Source organism: Rhipicephalus sanguineus, chromosome 11 (genome assembly GCF_013339695.2).
Source record: "Rhipicephalus sanguineus isolate Rsan-2018 chromosome 11, BIME_Rsan_1.4, whole genome shotgun sequence".
Classification (NCBI taxonomy): domain Eukaryota; kingdom Metazoa; phylum Arthropoda; class Arachnida; order Ixodida; family Ixodidae; genus Rhipicephalus; species Rhipicephalus sanguineus.
In genome coordinates, this window is record NC_051186.1 from 23,872,945 (window position 1) to 23,891,114 (window position 18,170).

Here is an 18,170-nt window from a genome sequence, read left to right on the forward strand (position 1 = left end):
GATCTTGATGCAGACATAGAAAAAAGGTCACAGAAATAATTATCCTTAGCCTTTCTAATTTCTTTCGTTAGACTATTCCGATATGTTTTGTAAGTTCTGAGTAGCTCAACATGGCGAGTTTTAAGAAATTTTTTAAACATTCTGTCCTTAAAACCTAAATCTTGCTTAGTAATTCTGGCGTAATCATGGCTTATGAATTTTTTTTTTGATGTTCGTAAAAACTTGTGTGGAAATGACTGATTATATACAGGCAAAAAGTGATTCACAAATTTACTATACGCGCAGTCGGGATCGCTTTCTTTGAATATTCCGCTCCAATCAAAACTTTCTACTTTCTCTCCGAAAGTCTTGTATCTCCCAGATACAAGATACACAAAGACTATCTAAGATAGTATCGAAGATACATGTATCTTCGATACTGCCCAGCACTGGTGATGTCATCGCGACAACAGGTAGCATTTTGCGCCTTTCGTTTCTTGATATTGAACCAAGGTATCTAAATTTGACCGGCACGGTGATTTTGTTTGGCCACGCTGGGAGGCATTCGACCGACATGGGTGGCGGCTACGGGAACACGCGTCGCGTCGGGTTGCAGCGGCTCGCTTCGAAACTTGGGAGCCACGTAGAGCTGCGCCAGGCAGTCGACCAGCAGGTTGAGGAGCGCGGCCAGGACAATGGCTATCCTGAGCAACGCAGTGTCCCTGTCCTTGGGCCACCGAGGCAGGCCTAGGGCCAGAGAGGTCGACGTTGCCCATGGGAACATGAGTGCTGTGGTGACGGCAATGGGCAGCAGCACGCCGGCGACCACCACGGGCCTTGTGTCGCGGAAGGTGGCCAGCTGCAGAGCCAGCAGGGGAAGCTGGTACGACGACAGGAGGCACAGCACGCTGGCGTCCAGTCGCCGCTGCAGCCGCTCAGAGAGCCGCACGTACCACTCTCTGCGGCAGAGAAGGCAAAATTAATAAAGTTATAGTAAAAAGTTACTGTGATTTCTTTACTGCCAGGCCTGCTCTGTGGGTTATAATTTGGTCAGCATGCCTGGCTAGAAAGACGATACAGGAGACGATACGCCCGGCGAGAGAGAGAGACGACATCGCGCCTGTATCGCCTCTGTGTCTCTGTGTGGTTCTTTCTTTTGCCTTTTCTTTTTTCGCGCTATTTCACGATGCATTCATACCAACTAGCTCGGATTTCTTTACTACTGATAAGCTTGGTACGACGTGGCTAACAAAAGCGAAGGCTGCGCACACAGATTTCCCGTCATGGAACACATGTGTTGATGCGTCGCATTTCGGTGGCTTGGCGCCCCAGCGGCGTGACCAGAGGCTCGCCAAACGGCGTCAGCACAAGTACATACACACACACACACATGAGGCGGCCGTACTCCGGCATCACATGCAGCTTCCTGAGACTACACAGCAATGCCCGAGTATCAAGCGCTTCGTTGGAATTGTTCTATCAGCGGAAAACACGGCATTATAAAGCATCAGCGGTCATAGCAGGTTCCAGCGTGGGTTGCCGGTGCAGGCGCAAAACTGTGAGAGAGCGAAAGCGCTGGCGATGCGGCTTTGCGGAAATATTACGTCACGAGTCCTTCGGAGGCGGGCGGTTTGAATTGCACTAACGGTATGCGGACCACTAAAAAGTGATTTTCTTTCGAACTAAGCATTTCCTTGGCATGAAACAAGCAGGACGAGGGGGGTGGTATTTCACAAGTCCACGCCGACTTCATATTTGCCTTTAGTGTTCCTTTAAGCCGGGGCCACATTTTAGCTCCGACACGCACCTGCAGTGAAGTTGGCCGAGAAGGGCGACTTGAGCGGCTAGCCAGCACAGTGCGTGCAGCACGAACGCCGTCGCATCTTGGCGAGGCTGGGGCCGCTGCTCTTCGAAGCGACGCGAGACTGCGAGAGCTGCAGTGGGTCCTCCGCATGCCACGAGCTCCAGGTAGACGTGCATGCGGTCCGTGAAGGTGGCGCGCTGCGCGTACAGTACGAGCAAGGCGCAAGCCTGCAGGCACACGCTGAGAGCCACGTAGTCGAGTGTCGCGCTCTGGGATCCCAGGACATAGCGAGCGGCCATCGCCACACGGGGAACGTCAGCCACCGAGTCGCAGGCCAGGGCAGGCCACGCGGCTCGCCCGACCACGATGGCTCCGTGGTGCCTCGCCGCTAGGCCTAAGCTGCCTGCAGCACACACGGTCTGGATTCCCAGCTGTCGCATCATGGCCGTGGCCTCGCTTGCGGGCAGGCCTCCCACCACGGACACGGTGTCTCGCACCGATGCCAGCAGTCCCGGGAAGTGCTTGCGTAGCACAAGATATGTGCGATAGCTCAAGGCGTAGTGGAGCCTCTCGGTGCGCCGGACTTCCTGCATCGAGAGGTCGACAACGTCGAGCCTTAGCATGGTATGCTTTCATTTACGATTCTTATAAATGAAGAGCTAATTGATGTCCAAGTTAAATTCATTGAATTTCGCGCTAAATTTGCCTCAGTGACGGCACATCAATGCGATGTCGATTTCTGTTGTGGCTTAGTAAAGATCCCTGCTGAGTTCAGGTTTTGCCTGTTTTAGAATAGGGGTCATGGCAAAAGGTTCACTATAGGCCCGAGATGTCTTGACGTGACGGTGAACTTCCACACACCATCTTTTGATTAAGGTTCGTCTCACGGCAAGATTCTAGTTAAGGGGTTTTCTCTGTAGCAGCCGTTTTGAATGCAGTGTTGATGGCCAGTTGCTGCATAAAATTTAAGCAACAGAAACTGCTACGTAAATGCTGCATCAGTGGCTTGCGACGTACAGTCGATAAAACTGCGATTTGGCCTAGTCGGAACATATTCATCTTGAAATATTTGCGCAGGCACACGGGGACACAGATGAGACACACACACGGGCGCAATCAAACAACTGGTTCTATTTTTTGAAAAACGTTCACTTAACAACCCTCGGAACTGCGCACTCTGATCACAAAAATTCATTTGAATTGCGCACATCGCGCATCTTATCACTTGTTCATGCAGACAAGAGCGAAATTTCCTTCTCAAGCAGGGCAACAGATGGATGACTAACACACTTATCTTTCAGCCTGTCAATGTGATAGGTCTCGATTATTTCTCTTGATGTTCGGTTCCGATGCCTGTATTCCAAAGTAGTGTTATCAAAGCAAGGCGAACATGTGCACTCACTGCAATTCAGTGCTAAATGCGTGCTGGGGCGACCTTTCAGACTCGACAAATGCTCCCTTAGCCTCGTGTAATGCATCTGCCAGTCTGCCCCACATATACATGTCCACACGTCAGACTCAGAGGTATACTATACGCCACATTATTTGCGCATTCAACAAACTGGAGCTTGTGTTTAATGTTACAATCCTTTTGTACACTGCTAAGTCCGTCACCTTTTTGGTTAACCAACGCGCATACGATCCTCCGATTTTGTCCTTGGCCGAAAACACCACCTTTGCATCCTAACTTCCAGCTACCTTTTTGATCCTATGTGATAGCCCGTGTACATAAGGGATTGCTACCACCTTAGAGCTAGAATCAGTCTGCCCACCCGTTTCCAACACTGGTCCCGTTCCTTGTTTTAGCTTCTTTAATAACCTGATACGTACAGCCAGCATCACGGAAAACGTGTACCCTGCATAACGGAAAACAACGATGAAGCGATGTTTCGCAACACGTGCGGGATGCCTGTCGGGTCTTTTCTAGAGCTACTGCGCTTTTATTTAGAGAACACTCACGTGGGATTGTGGGAAAAAACGTTCATCCAGGCAAAGGGAGTTTGCATCGGGTCGAAGGTAGCCCCGGTCCTCGGTGACATATTCATGGGCAGCGTAGATCGAGACTTGGCAATGTGCTTACAAAATGTAGTCTACAAAATCTACAGGTATGTGGATGACTACTTAATTTTGGGGTGCGATGTGCAAAAGGAGGACTTCAAGAAAACGGTATTAAATGCATTTAATTTTCTAGGAAAGAGATTAGCATTTACATCTGAAGTACCGGTTGCAAAGAAACTGCAGTTTTTAGATCTGAAGCTAGAATTTTTGGCAGATCACGTGTGTTGCACCTTTTCGCCTAGGGCTGGGAAACCGCTCATGAATTATGCTTCAAATCATTCAAGGCTGGTCAAGAATGGCATTGTCACAAATTGTTTTCGGTCTGCTTTGTTAAAATCTTGTGTTCACACTGCTCATAGTTCGCTTCAGGAACAGGTTGCTCGGCTCCAGGATGCAGGGTACCCGTTTTCCGTGATGCTGGCTGTACGTATGAGGTTATTAAAGAAGCTAAAACAAGGAACGGTGCCAGTGTTGGAAACGGGTGGGCAGACTGATTCTAGCTCTAAGGTGGTAGCAATCCCTTATGTACACGGGCTATCACATAGGATCAAAAAGGTAGCTGGAAGTTACGATGTAAAGGTGGTGTTTTCGGCCAAGGACAAAATCGGAGGAGCGTATGCGCGTTGGATAACCAAAAAGATGACGGACTTAGCAGTGTACAAAAGGATTGTATCATTAAACACAAGCTCCAGTTTGTTGAATGAGCAAATAATGTGGCGTATAGCATTCCTCTGACGTGTGGACATGTATATGTGGGGCAGACTGGCAGATGCATTAACATGAGTCTAAGGGAGCATTTGTCGAGTCTGAAAGGTCGCCCCAGCACGCATTTAGCACTGAATTGCAGTGAGTGCACATGTTCGCCTTGCTTTGATAGCACTACTTTGGAATACAGGCATCGGAACCGAACATCAAGAGAAATAATCGAGGCATATCACATTGACAGGCTGAAAGATAAGTGTGTTAGTCATCCATCTGTTGCCCTGCTTGAGAAGGAAATTTCGCTCTTGTCTGCATGAACATGTGATAAGATGCGCGATGTGCGCAATTCAAATGAATTTTGGTGATCAGAGTGCGCAGTTCCGAGGGTTGTTAAGTGAACGTTTTTCAAAAAATAAAACCAGTTGTTAGATTGCGCCCGTGTGTGTGTCTCATCTGTGTCCCCGTGTGCCTGCGCAAATATTTCAAGATGTACAGTCGAGCGCAATTTGAAGGTTATCGCACGAGCGTCGACCAAGTACAACAACAGCGCCACCTCCCAGAATACTCTTTAGAGGAGAGGGTGTATCAGGCAAGCTTCACTCTCTCTTTTTGCTGTTCCTTAAGCAGCGATCACTCCCGTCCAGGGAAGGCACGTTCTCATAACATTTTTTTTATGACAACGCGATATCTTTTGTTCAACTTAGCCAGCCGTTCAAACGAAGTAGCGCCAAGCACCAGCTTTACCATATCTTTCCCTGCAATTTTGTAATCGTCCGCGTAGACAAGAGCCCACGAAGAATACACTTGATCGCAACGAATAGTAGAGAGAAAGGGTGCAGAGTCTGTCGTATGGGGCGATTGTTGTAGCATGGAACAGCCAACGACGGCGAGAAGAATGCGTAATCTCGATTTTCATTTTAACAATGTGCTTGATTGGGCTGGTTGGTGCTGCATGGTAAATGAGGACACGTACATCAGCGCCGTGTATGTGTCCTCTTCTCGTCCCGTGTTTAGCGCTGTTTTTATTCTTCGTTTACCATGATTTTTACTGTTCCGAAACGTGCCTTAGGCCCCTGGGACGCTATAGGCCGGTCGACGCTCGCGCGATAACCTTCATATCGCTTTCGACTGTACATGCTGGAATGCCGATTTCGCATTGTTTACAACAACCACGTCAGCGCTGAAAATGACGTTTTCTGAAACGCCGCGCGCCTTAGGACCGAGTTTTTGTCCAAGTAGATCGCACGAGGTGCACATAAAAGCACTGTACGTATAGATGTCCTGCCAGTCTATGAGATGGGTGGCGACATCTTGTGAAACTTAACATAAACGCGCACATGATTTATTGCAACCCTCGACATGCTTCCGCAGCTGTTGTCTGTGCAATCGAACGAACAAATAACTCGCTTATAGCAAATAAATGCCTTTGTTCAGTGCTTAATGTCTCAATCCATCGAAACTGGGTGCGACATTCGAGCAAAGGTGGACAGGGAAGAAGAGGAAAAAACATCATGGCTGATCCCTCCTACATAAAAATCGGCATAACACGACAGTGAAACGTTCTTCACATAGGTATAGTGCTTATTGTGTAGTGATATATGAGAGCTTGTACAATGTCTATTGGCGTTTGGCAGCTATAGCACCGTTTGACGTAGATGCACCCACGTTGACGCCTAGTGGCACATCTCTATCGCGACAATTAACGCTCATGATCATCATTTAACAGTGGCGGTAGCTGTAGTTTTTAACATATGCCTAGACACAGCGTATCGAGAGTCCAGCGCAAAGATGACATCAACAAGCACGTAATAAACACCGCTACTCGATATGCACTTCTTCAAAGCGTCGTCAATTGCGCCCATCCTGCACACACCATACCACACTGCGCTTCAGCAACACGGGGGGCAGACCCCGCTGGCCTCTCTCTCACTCCACCAATGCCGTCGCGCGTACAGATCGTCGCTTTTCTGCAGCGTTTATAGTAGCAGCTTTATTAGTCGGTGCTCCCGCACTCGAAGGCGTCGGCGGCGAAACACCGTTGGGCGCATGTGGAAGCTGCACAAACTCCGACAACGAGCCGTCACGCGCTAACACGAAGCGAAATGCAAAGAACGTAACTGCGCTAGAGTGTGCTAGAAACGTTTCTAGTACACTCTAACTGCGCCTCTGGCGAATTCCCAATACTAGTGTGGCCAGTGTTTTTCTCCGGTATCGAGACAATTTAACCATAGCCTCCGAGATTGCGCACCGGCGCGCAATCTCGAAGGCTTTTACTGCGTCGTCGCCGAAGCGTTCTCTATCGGCGCTAGTAAGTGTCGCGCCGCATTACTTCCCTTCACCGCTCACAGACGGCGACACCGCCACGCCCCGCCTAAGCCCACCAACGAAGAGCACCGCGAAATATAGAATGTGTGAGAGATATAAGGCGCGTTTGTGGAGTATCGTTCCTCTGCCTCGACATCTTAGTGGGTAGAGCGCCGGGCGCTCATCGTCGTGAACCAAGCGGTCGAAAGCTCGATTCCCGGCATGGGAACTTTTTCTTACAGTTTTTCATTTCTCATCCGTTAGCGTCCACTTTATCAACGTCATATTGCCGCAAAGACTGCTTCCAATAAGCTTTTCAACAAGAGGATCAGCGAACCGCTGTGTAAGCGTCTACAATAGTCTTTTAGCAAGTTACGGAAGTATACGGTACGCAAATACGGTAAGGCAGTACGGTACCGCTCCTCTTTTCCCGGTCGTTGAGCGGCCAAAGCACAACCAGCGGGAAAGGAGGAGCGCTACCGTACGGCCTTACCGTATTTGCGTACCGTATTTCCGTAACTTGCTAAAAGACTCTAATGTCTCGCGCCTGCGCACGCTTCTTGTGGCACCGCGGCGCTCCTCGTGCGTGGGCTCGAGACAGTGGGCTGATCTGCAAGGCGTCGAAGAAGTGTGTTCGGAAAAGAGACACTTGTGTGGAACGCTTTAGCGGACTCTTCATTTATTTGACCTACATTTCTGGGCACAAGTTCGCCATAATAAAACCAGTGTTTGTGTGACCCCTCTTGCAATGAGTTACAATATCCGTGACGGAAATGCGTCACTAAAGTCTTGGTGGGCCCCGGCACAAAACACTTTCGTGTTAAAAGGTTACTTCGTCACGCTAGCAAAAAAAGGATAACGCGTTACCGCCCTACGTTACCTACAAAAAATCGTAACCCGTTAACATTACCGCTACCGAAAAAAAAGTAACGCGCGTTACTTCCGCCGTTACTCCATATTCAGAAGTTTTATTCAGTGCGCCTTCGCTAGCAGGAACCCAGAATCCCAATTTAATAAAGCTCATATTTATATTTCACATAAATATTCTAGCCCAATGGATGATTATAGTTGAAATACAGATATAACGAGTATACATTGAACAAGTGCGTCAGACTTTAGCAATATTATAGTGGCCTAAAGTTAACTGTATAGTTGCACGTGATGGCTTATAGCTTTGTGGCACATGGTAAAGCGGAGAGAAAACAACATTTCATCATCGACGCTCTCAGCAAAGAAAACATCACTGATCTCTCAACAACGTTACACTATAGTTCTGACGGCGTACTTCCTCTAACAAAACATTTTAGCAGTTTTTGTAGCAACAAACAAATGCTTAATTTGCACAGTTCCGAAAAAAATGTTTGCTAGAAAATAATTTTTGCCCCTTTAAGCTGTATAAATGCCGCAAAAGTTGCAAGTGCTGATGTGAAGGCGTTCAAGGTGAGCCTCGAACGCTCAGAAAATCAACAACCAGAGCACTTTCGTACGGATAGACTCAAATTTAATTTAAGGACAAAACTCATAAAAAGTGCTATAATATTGCAGGGACGACTGTCTGACCACTACAACTTGTAGAACTCCAGCAACAACTCTATTTCAACGCTGTCGTCAGACAGCTTGACTCGCTTCTTAGATAGTTAATACGTCCGCCCCTACGGGGAAGCAGGCGGTCGACAGACGCATTTATTGGCCGCGAGATCGAGCGGAGTCGCTGCCTGGCGGATACTGGCTGAAGCGCGCCTAGTGTGGATTGCTCCTTGCGTCGTCTGCTAGCCACGCCGTGTTTGCATGTGCGCGTACGTCCTGCCTGTTCTCAAAGGGCGGTTTGTTCTGTTACGTTAGCGCGATTTTAACTGCTCGTACGTATACCTGACATGGTGTACAGAAGCAAGTGGGCTTGCTCACTGCATGCGCATTATAATAAGATCAGTGAGTGCGACTTTCTAGAGGGCTGTGTATTGGTGTCGTCCTTCGTTCGCCAAAATCACTTCAGTGTTGGTGCCGCTTTCTGGTTCAAGCACACCATTAAGTGCGCTTGGCATAGTCCCAAACATGAGGAACAATAAATAGTGTGTGAATGCAGCGTTTCAGCGACTCGGTGGTAAACAAAAACGAGGCTCATGCACTTTCGCTTTGTTGTTAGATGTATAACGGCAGCACTTCAGTTCATGATGAGCTTTAGTTGTACTTAAGATGTCCTTTTATTGTACGGTCGTGGTCCCGCTACAGCGAAATATTTCTATCAAGTGAAGTCTGAGTCTTCTGTACTCAAACTGTCCCTGAAAAAAAAAAAAAAAAACAGACAATGGAATGACACGCCAGTGATAAAACGGAGTTGCCGCGCGCAGTTTTAACTTGGAGCGAAATTTATGCAGAACCACCCGTGTGCTTAGCCCGACGGCGTGCCTTACATTTATGTCGTACAATTTCACGCAAAACCTCATTCCTTTCTTTTTTTTTTAACATTATCTTGAGCGTTTGTGTGTTGTTATAAATTGATCGAAGGCAGCGGACATTATTACTTTGAAAAAAAAAGACACTTATTCTATAAAATAACCGGACCTTTGTTGCATCACTGTCGTGCACTTAATCAATCGATGAAAGCTCTGTGCTCAACTCTTACCTGCGATATGCGTATTCGTGTGAACAGTGCTATTGAACTCATTGCACAGGAATATGGGCTGGTGTACAAATGAACAAGTAAGCACTTAAGTAGTTCAGTCGTGCTACAGCAGTGCGTAGAACACAGAACACAAGCTAAACACGTACAGAGAAAACAACAAAAAACGTCATATATGGCGTAAGCGCAGACAGTCATCCAGAGCGAGCATCCCTTTCATCGGCAGATTGCGCTTCTCTCAGTAGTAATAGGAACGTTGGATGACCTTCGTGCATCGATTCAACAATGGGGAGTGTATATATTACCAGTAAGCAGCAATCAACGCATTTTATTCGCCGACAATCGGCTGAAACTGCTCACAACGAAGCGCCGCTGTGTGCATTTGTATACGCGCCTCCGACCGCCTCTCCACACTAACGCGGCGACGCTGCTGCCACCTATAGGTCGGTCTCGCGGCCAATAGATTCCTGTTTAGCAGTCCGCCACTGCGACAAAAGGATAGCTCTCGGAATGTGGCGCCTACGAGTCGAACAGGTTTTATGTAAAACTGCCGGGATGACTAGTGACGTGACACTTCACGTTACCGAAAATGTTAACGGAAGTACGTTACCCGTTGCAGTTCCGAAATTGCAACGAGTACGTTACTAAGCCACCGAAAAAAGTTACGCGTTACCGGTAACGGCGTTACCTGTAACGCATTACCGCCAACCTACATTATCCTTAATTAGACCAAACAGACAAGACAGCCAAGGAAAGTGTAGGGGAATGTTATTTGTAGTAATTATGATGTAAACATGAAGAAAGTAAAGTGGACGAAAAGATAACGGCAGGGACCGAACCTGCGACCTTCGAATAACGCGTTTGATGCTCTGCATTATCTTGTACTTTCACGCCTGTTAACGGATTTAAAAAATAACAATTTTTTCTTTTGTGTTTTTTTTTTCTTGTTATGTGGTATTGCTGTTACATTACTATGTCTTTGATTGGCTGACATAGTTTAAGACGCCTGTTGGCAATGTGGTCTCGGTTTTTGAACTATGTTTGCTATTGTTTTGCTATTTTTGTGCTATTCTTGTTTCTATATTTTGCATTGTTCTTGCTATTATTTATTATTGTCTTTGCTTTGTGTTGTATATTGTTCTGTAACAGCTCCTGAGTTTGTGTATGGGTGGATTGCCTTTAGTCGTTTCAACCCACACAGTGTATGTCTAAATCAGGGGTCTCAAACTCACCTCAGCTAGCGGGCACGAAATTTATTCCCGCAAAGGCCGGGGCAGTCTAGAAGGTGGGGCGGGTAATTATTTGAAGGGGGCCTTTCTCATACCTCGTGTATGGGTCACTTCTGAATTTGTCCTCAGGATTCAAACAACATATCGACACCGATCTTCCGAATGACTAATATATCGTATTCTGAAATATAGGGTTTTTGTTTCACGGTTATGTTTCAACACATGGTAACCGCGTGGGGAGCCTCACGAAAACAATGCTTTAGACCAGTCATGTCTGTGTAGCTCATGAACATGCTTAATTTTTTTTTTGAATGTGGGGCGAAGACAATCGTGTGCAGGCCGCGCCGCCAGCGAAAGGTCCGCGTGTTTGAGACCCCTGGTGTAAGTAATCTCAATAAAGAAATGAAAAAATGGTGGCGGGGCGTCTAACACCCCACCCCGGCTCTAAGGACTGCCTTTGTGCGATTTCCGTGTTATCTATTAGACAAGTGCATGGGCAGATGAATTACTTGTTTCGGTGCCCGCAGCTCGAACAGCGAGGGAGTCTCCAGGATACGAATGTCTACGGCGGGGCCCCCGAACACAGTATTGCGGGTGCAAACGAGCAAAAGTGGCTCATCGGGCAGCACGACGCCTGTCAAGCGAGCTACTGCGATGCAGCGGTAGACGTTAGCCTCGTCGACGACCACGGGACGCACATCGATGCGCCGAAGTTCTTCGATGGCTGGAGCAGCCTGCGGGTTCATCACGGGTTCAAATAATAAGAGACCTTGGAAATTCAAGGCGTCCTCTCTTGTCGTGTTTGCGTCAAGACAGCTTCCACCAGCGACTGCAGCCGTGCCGAAACCGCGTTCGTGAAACGACGCTGACACGGCTTTGGCATTACACGGTGCTGGGTGATTTCCTCGGCACAACGGGAATACGTCAGCCGGCCGACCGATGCAGACGACCTCCTTGTGCTTTCTCGTCTCGTACAAGACTGTGGTACAATATTCCCTGCCGGCGCGACGGGGCTCACATGCCAACGCACGTAGTCTGCGACATTCGATTCTTTCACGAAGCAAGTCCTCTGGCTGATCTTCCTCGATGACGGGTTCCGTGTCATTGTAACACAGCTCTGGCAACTGTGGAGTCACAGAAGGTGAGGGTTTCTGTTTCTTGTGACACATCGGACAGCTGCTTATCAGTTGGCTTGACAGGCGCTGTATAGCCCGCGCACCAGCTAACAAGGCGGGGTACGGAGAAAAATGGCTGGCCTGCACCACTACTTGCGGAATTTCGGGTTCCCTCGTGCACTCGCTTGTGGCTGTGCTGATACACTCTCCTGTCAGTGGTGGTACTGACTCCAGCTTCGTCCGTAGTCCAAGGCGGCTCGCAGCTTTGGCTGACCCTTATGATGCAGGATGACACCAGGTCCGGCGGGTCCCTAGTTTCCCTCAGGTCTTCGTCGAGGCGCTGGGTGCTCCAAAACGGGTTCACAAAGGGAGCCAGCCTCAACGGCTTCCCTGCTGGTTCTGGGGGCGTGTCCAAGCCGTAACCGTCCGCTTTCAGCCCGGAACCCGCGGCCGCAAACGCTGCCACTTCGTACGGATGTCCCATGGCCTCACTTCCGTTCTTCCAGAGCGTGGCCCCCACGGCTGCGGCTGCCCATCGGAGCGGATGCCCTTGTGGCAGCTGAGCCAGCCCACGTGCCACGACTGGGGCGAAACCGTGGCATCCAGATGGAAGTATCCCGGCCACATTCTCGTCCACCTGGCATCCTGCGCAGTCAACGGCAACAGAATTGGCTCGTCCCCAGCATGCTACCGACAGTAAGGCGCCTCGTGAGCTCGTGGCTCCAGCCGATGCTAGAGCCGATGCTGCGACCTTCTCCAGAAGCAAGTTGGCGAGAAGCGCTCGAGGAGGGAACAGCAGCAGATGAAGGCTGAGCGCCCGGAGGAGGACTTCGTCCCACGTGAATCGGTCTCGGCCGAGCCAAAATAGAAGCGAGAGCAGGAATGCGACGGCCGCGACTGCCCACTGAACCGGTCCGAGCCCTTCTTCGACGTACATATATCCCGGACGTGAGAACAGCGCGGCGCTTTCCGTAGCGGCTCCCGTCCTCAGAACGACAGCGCGAAGTTTTCCCCGCGAGCAGACAATTGTAGAAGGGCGCAGGATGACGCTAGTTCTATGCTTATGGACACTGAAGAGTTCACGCTCTGGTGCTTCCAAATGCCACCTGGCAGCCATGCGAGGCAGTGCCACGTCACCTTGGTCCACTACGCAGTCGCCGGATAGCAAAACCAGGTCGCAGGGCGCCCTGTCGCCCTGCTTCAAGGCGACGACATCGCCGGGAACCAGTAGACGGGATTCAATTTCCTTGGCAGCTGGAAGAGCCAGGGTTGAGCGAGGCTGGACGACGCGGCGGAACTTGCTTATTAAGCATTCACACGTTTGTGAAAGCCACAACGCCATGACTACACAGGCTGCTACACCGGCTGTTAGGTAGTGGCTTCGCAGTAGCCACAGGAACGCTCCTATCGCCAGCCATCGAGTCCCTGGGATTCGAGGGGGTGGCACGATGGAAGTGTACTTGTTTAGGCCGTGTCGGAGTAGTAGAGCTGGTCTCCTCTCCGAGTGCACCCCGGTGCTGGCGAGTAGCTGACCACAGGTCAGCTGGCCACTTTCCAAGCCCCGCTCCTCCTGCCGGACATTGGACGGATACAGTCACCCAAACAGCACAGACGACATATTTATCGCGTCAATCATACCTGTAGCCTATCCCTAGAAACTTCCGTCATATAAGTTGCTTTCTTTCGCGCCCTATCTTTGTTGGTTGCGGCAATGGTTCTCCAAGTGTGACATATGACACAATGCTGTACAGTCGGATACAACTTTAGCGGCATTTAGCTCATCAAAGGCGGATGCACACAAGCCTGCGCCAATGGGCGCGCAATCTAAACAGACGTCATGAGCCGGACGGCCGGTGACCCCGCCTTCGGAGAACGTTGCCGAGTGCGTGAGTGGGACTATACTTTAGTCGCGTAGGCGATCGGTTGCCGCGCTTCGGTCGTCTGGGCTCTTCGGACTTCTTTAGTTGTATACGACTATAACGGCCACACACGACGTAAGAATGCGTCATCTGATTTAATTGTTTCCAAAAAATTAGATTGTGTTTTTAAAACACACTGCCGCCTGTGGAGCTAGATACTCAATAACAAGACGGGTCTTGCATCAGCCACATCCTAAGGTTTGAAAATGTCGAGAACATCTACGGCACCACGGCCCTATCGAAATGCGTGACGCCGTGTAGACCCCCCCCCCCTTCCTTTCCTCCCTTTTTTTAGTTCTCCTAAATTTACCCTTCTAGCAAGGCATGCGCCTAGCTGTCATCGTGAAAACCTTAAAAAGGCAAACGGTATTTTGTTCTAATCTGACTCAGTGTTTTAGCTGGCGTAAACCGCTTGGGCTTGTTAACATATACTTCTAGATTACACCTCATGTGTCTCACGCGAACGTGACCTTGAACGAATACCGCGGAGACGAAACGAAGCGGTACAAAAAGTAAAGCGACTAATGCAAGGCGTCTGAGAGTGGCACTCGCACTGATCGTGTTGGTAATGAACTTCAATACGGTCAGGGGCGTAGCCAGGCGGGGTTCAAACCCCCCGAAAATTTTCCGTTTTTGCTTGCGTATATATACACGCTCACATACAAACACACACACGAACATACATAAAGTATGGTTGAACCCCCCACCCCCCACCCCCCAAAAAAAAAATTTCTGGCTACGCCCCTGAATACGGTGGGCTTGTTGGTACAGCGGTGAGCACTGTTAAGGTGAACACGCGAGCGCGTGGCCGACGGCACTATCAGCGCCGCGTAACAGCCATCGTTGGAAACATTGCACATGCGCAGCATGTGCTTTGCGATACACTCTTTCCACTACGCGCACTGCGTCATAGATATGCTTGTCGGGGATACGCTTGCGTGCGCGCGGTGGAAAGAGTATTTCGTAGAACGCATGATGCGCATGCGCAATGTTTCCACCGATGACCGTTACACGGTGCCGACAGAGCCTTCGGCCACGCGCTCGCGTGTTCACCAGAGTGCTCACCGCTGTACATACACATAATTAGCGCCTGTGTAGCGTGGTATCTTTCTTCTACCGTTTGTGCGCTGCTTTGGAATAATTATAATTACGTGTTGGTAAACTTGTGATTAACTGAGAGTAGGGGTGTGCGAATAGCGAAATTTAGAACCGAATCGAATACGAATCGAATACGAATACCAGCTGAATGCCATTCGAATAGTTTGCGAATAGCAAGGCAACCATTTAAAGACAGGCCTAGAATTCTACAACTTATTTCAAACTAATATTCACAAACTTTAACGAAGATATGTAACCGTTACATTTAATTGACAAACGATACCACAATTATGTAAACTAAGGTAATCTCGTATATAGTCGCTACTAGAGCTTTCGAGATATCTTTAACTATAGGATGAATACAGCAGTTACTTCAGTATTCGAGGTGGTAATTATACAATAATAGTTGGGGTTTAGCGTCCCAAAACCACGATATATGATTATGAGAAACGCCGTAGTGGAGGGCTTCGGAAAATTTGACCACCTTATGTTCTTTAACGTGCACCTAAATCTAAATACACGGGCCTCTAGCATTTTCGCCTCCATCGAAAATGCGGCGGCCGCGGCCGGAATTCAGTCCCGCGACCTGCGGGTCAGTAGTCGAGCCCCTTAAAGGGCCCCTAAACCACCCAGAGGTCGAAATTTAGTCGTGGTGCGACAGTTGTGCACGAGTCTACAACGAACACGTAGCCGTGAGAATTTTTCGAAACGGTGCCGTAATAGCGGAGTTACACGCGTTTGATGATCGAAACGCTGCGATCGCTCGTTTCACTCTTTCCTTCGCTACCCTCCACTCGTCTGCTGGTCTTCTCTCCCAAAGCCGCTTTGCCCACCTCGCCGAGTGCCCCTCCCAATCTTACGTGACACACCGTCATCGCGGACGCGCTCTTCGAAACAGCGGGCACTTCAGGTTTCCGTGCTTCTCGGCTAACCGCTGTTGTTGCCGTGCTGGCCCGCGTGCTCGTTGTGCCGGTATGGACCCTGTGTTGCGCGCACGCCTTCAAAAGATCGCCAACTTGATGGACCCGTACGGTGACACGTGTCGCATCTTTTCGTTTTTCCAGTCGGCGCTTTTGCAGCCAATCCGGCAGTCGCGAAAGACTGGCGGATTCAGCGCAGCTGATCAGACTGCTAGGCGTGACTGTGCTGGTACGGGCCGCAGTTGCCGACTCGCAAGCGCGCACACGCGGCCAACACGACGAAGAACAGCAAGGAGCGCGGGCAGCTGCTTGCAGACTAACCGGAAGTCGTAGGTTCTTGTTCGACCAATCGCAGCATGCCCTGCATACCGTATCACAGATTCAACACGCTGACGTCACACATGTCACTAGGCAGACCGGAAGGGCCCGGAGGGGAGAAGAAATTGTTTCTTGGAACATGTGGCGCGCCCGCGGCTTGTGGCACTGCCATGTGTGGCATCGTTGATCGTGACGGCATTATGCACACGATGCGCGTGTTTACTTGAAATGTTTGAAAAAATATCGGAGGTGGTTTAGGAGCCCTTTAACCACTAGACCACCGTGGTGGGTGTTCGAAGTGACGAGTAAAGCTGTCCCGTAAAAGCTTGAACTGCGTGCGTTTTGGCAATTCCCTAATTAACAGAATAAAATGATCCTTGACTCTTCCAACTTGTTATTCAATTGGTGCTTTGCCGTTGGTGCTCATTATTCGAAAAGTATTCGAAGAATACTCGGTAATTTGAATATCCGTTATTCGATTCGTTATTCGAAATTTTCGAATATTCGCACACCCCTAACTGTGAGCAAGCTTCCTCTTCTTCTTCTCAGTCAGTGTATTGATCCCCCTCCCCCCCACCCACTCCCGAAAGTTTTCTGCACCTAATTTCGTTTTGCACTGCCTCCGGGATCGGCACACCTTTGACCACGCGATTTCGTGTGATGACCTCATAGTAACGTCACAATTTTTTTGCTATCTGTGACGTCATGTGACGTCATCAAACCGTTATCTCTGATCACGAGACTTATTACATAGTTTGTGTTGACGCCATAGACAACAGTCACTTTTATAGTTTGGTGAGGCAACTAAGGCTTCTGACTGGAGGCTGCGGGTGTTTCAACAACCCGGCTCCGTATGTCCGCAGCGGACGCCACCTTCGTCCAGCCACCATGCCTGAAGTAATCGTCAACGTACCTCAACACTTGTGTTACAGGCGTGTCTACTGATTTAGCTGCGATAACATTGTCAAGAGGGGATAAAAACAAGGGCGTCCGCAGAACTTTTTGCAGGGGGGTGCATACGCAAGTGTGTGTGGGGGGGGGGGGGGGGGGGGCATACAGCACTGGCAGCCTTTCTTTCACTGCCGTGACATGACAGGCAAGATTAGTCAGTAGTTTCTAACGCGCGACATTGAATGGCAAACCTGAAGGCCAGGACCTGAGTGTGCTAATCAAGCTGTGTAGCTTATCGCAACTGCATAGAAAAATATTACCCGAAATTCCAAAGGGGGGAGGCAGCCCCCCCCCCCCCTTGCACCCCCTTCCGGACGCCCATGGATAAAAATATGTCACACAAAATACGAGCTATGGCTGAGCCTATACAGATTCCAGTTAGGTGCAAAAATGGATGTGAAGATGTTCAGGTACGTCTACGTACTTGAACGCAAGTTTTCAGGTGCGTAGACGATTACTTAATAGTTATGCAGAACAGTGATTTACGTCACCATGTTACTAGAAATTACGCCAGTGCAGCTTGTTCTGTCTTGCAAGAAGTCTGGTCCTAGATTACCAAGAGTGCTTTCGCCTTGAACATATGCGGCGACATTTTTTGGCTTTCTGGGAGACCAAAAGTTGAACATATACTCACGCGGAAAGTGACGCCGTCCCAGTAAAAGCGAATTCCGCGGTGACGAAAGGTACCGTCGGGCGTGACTTTGCGCACGTCCACCAATCGACCTGCGCAATCATGCAAGCTGACCAGAGACGCCCGCTGCAGTGGGCATGGAGAAGCCGCCAAATAGAGCATCCAGCCTTTCGGCAGGAACCATCGAGTGCAGTAGTGCAGCAGTTCGTACCAGCCGCTGGGCTGCCAGCCACGCAGAACCTCTTCGTCCCAGAGCATACTCACAATCTGTAGATGTAGATGTAGATGTAGATCCTGTACTACTGGCTCACACCCACTCAGGGGGATTGGCCAAGAATCGGGTAGCTTAGAAAAAATTATTTACAAACCAGTAATGAGAATAATTTCGTATTTTGTATAACAAAAATATTTTTACAAGCTAATTTTGTGAGAATAATAATTTTTTAAAAAAGGAAAAAGGTGGGGGGAACTAAATTTCACCAAATATGAAATACATAAATATAGAAACGACTCTTGCTGTAC

At 49.2% G+C, this 18,170-nt stretch overlaps 1 protein-coding gene across 1 annotated transcript; it reads right to left on the reverse strand.

The window, feature by feature from the left end:
- Positions 1-496: 496 nt before the first annotated feature.
- LOC119374911 (polyamine-transporting ATPase 13A2-like) lies at positions 497-17,906 on the reverse strand. Its single transcript, XM_037645114.2, has 5 exons — positions 17,763-17,906; positions 12,041-13,381; positions 11,206-11,820; positions 1,787-2,370; positions 497-938 (listed from the first exon to the last, which is right to left on the reverse strand). Exons 1-5 carry the CDS (start codon positions 17,904-17,906, stop codon positions 497-499), a joined length of 3,126 nt encoding a protein of 1,041 aa, XP_037501042.2.
- Positions 17,907-18,170: the final 264 nt, after the last annotated feature.

Coding starts and splice junctions, on each gene's coding strand:
- LOC119374911 (XM_037645114.2), bottom strand. CDS start 17,906: ATGCTCTGGGACGAAGAGGTTCTGCGTGGCTGGCAGCCCAGCGGCTGG. Junction 13,382..17,762: donor CACTGCAGCGGGCGTCTCTG/GTCAGCTTGCAT, acceptor AATGTCCGGCAG/GAGGAGCGGGGCTTGGAAAG. Junction 11,821..12,040: donor GGACTACGGACGAAGCTGGA/GTCAGTACCACC, acceptor GTGACTCCACAG/TTGCCAGAGCTGTGTTACAA.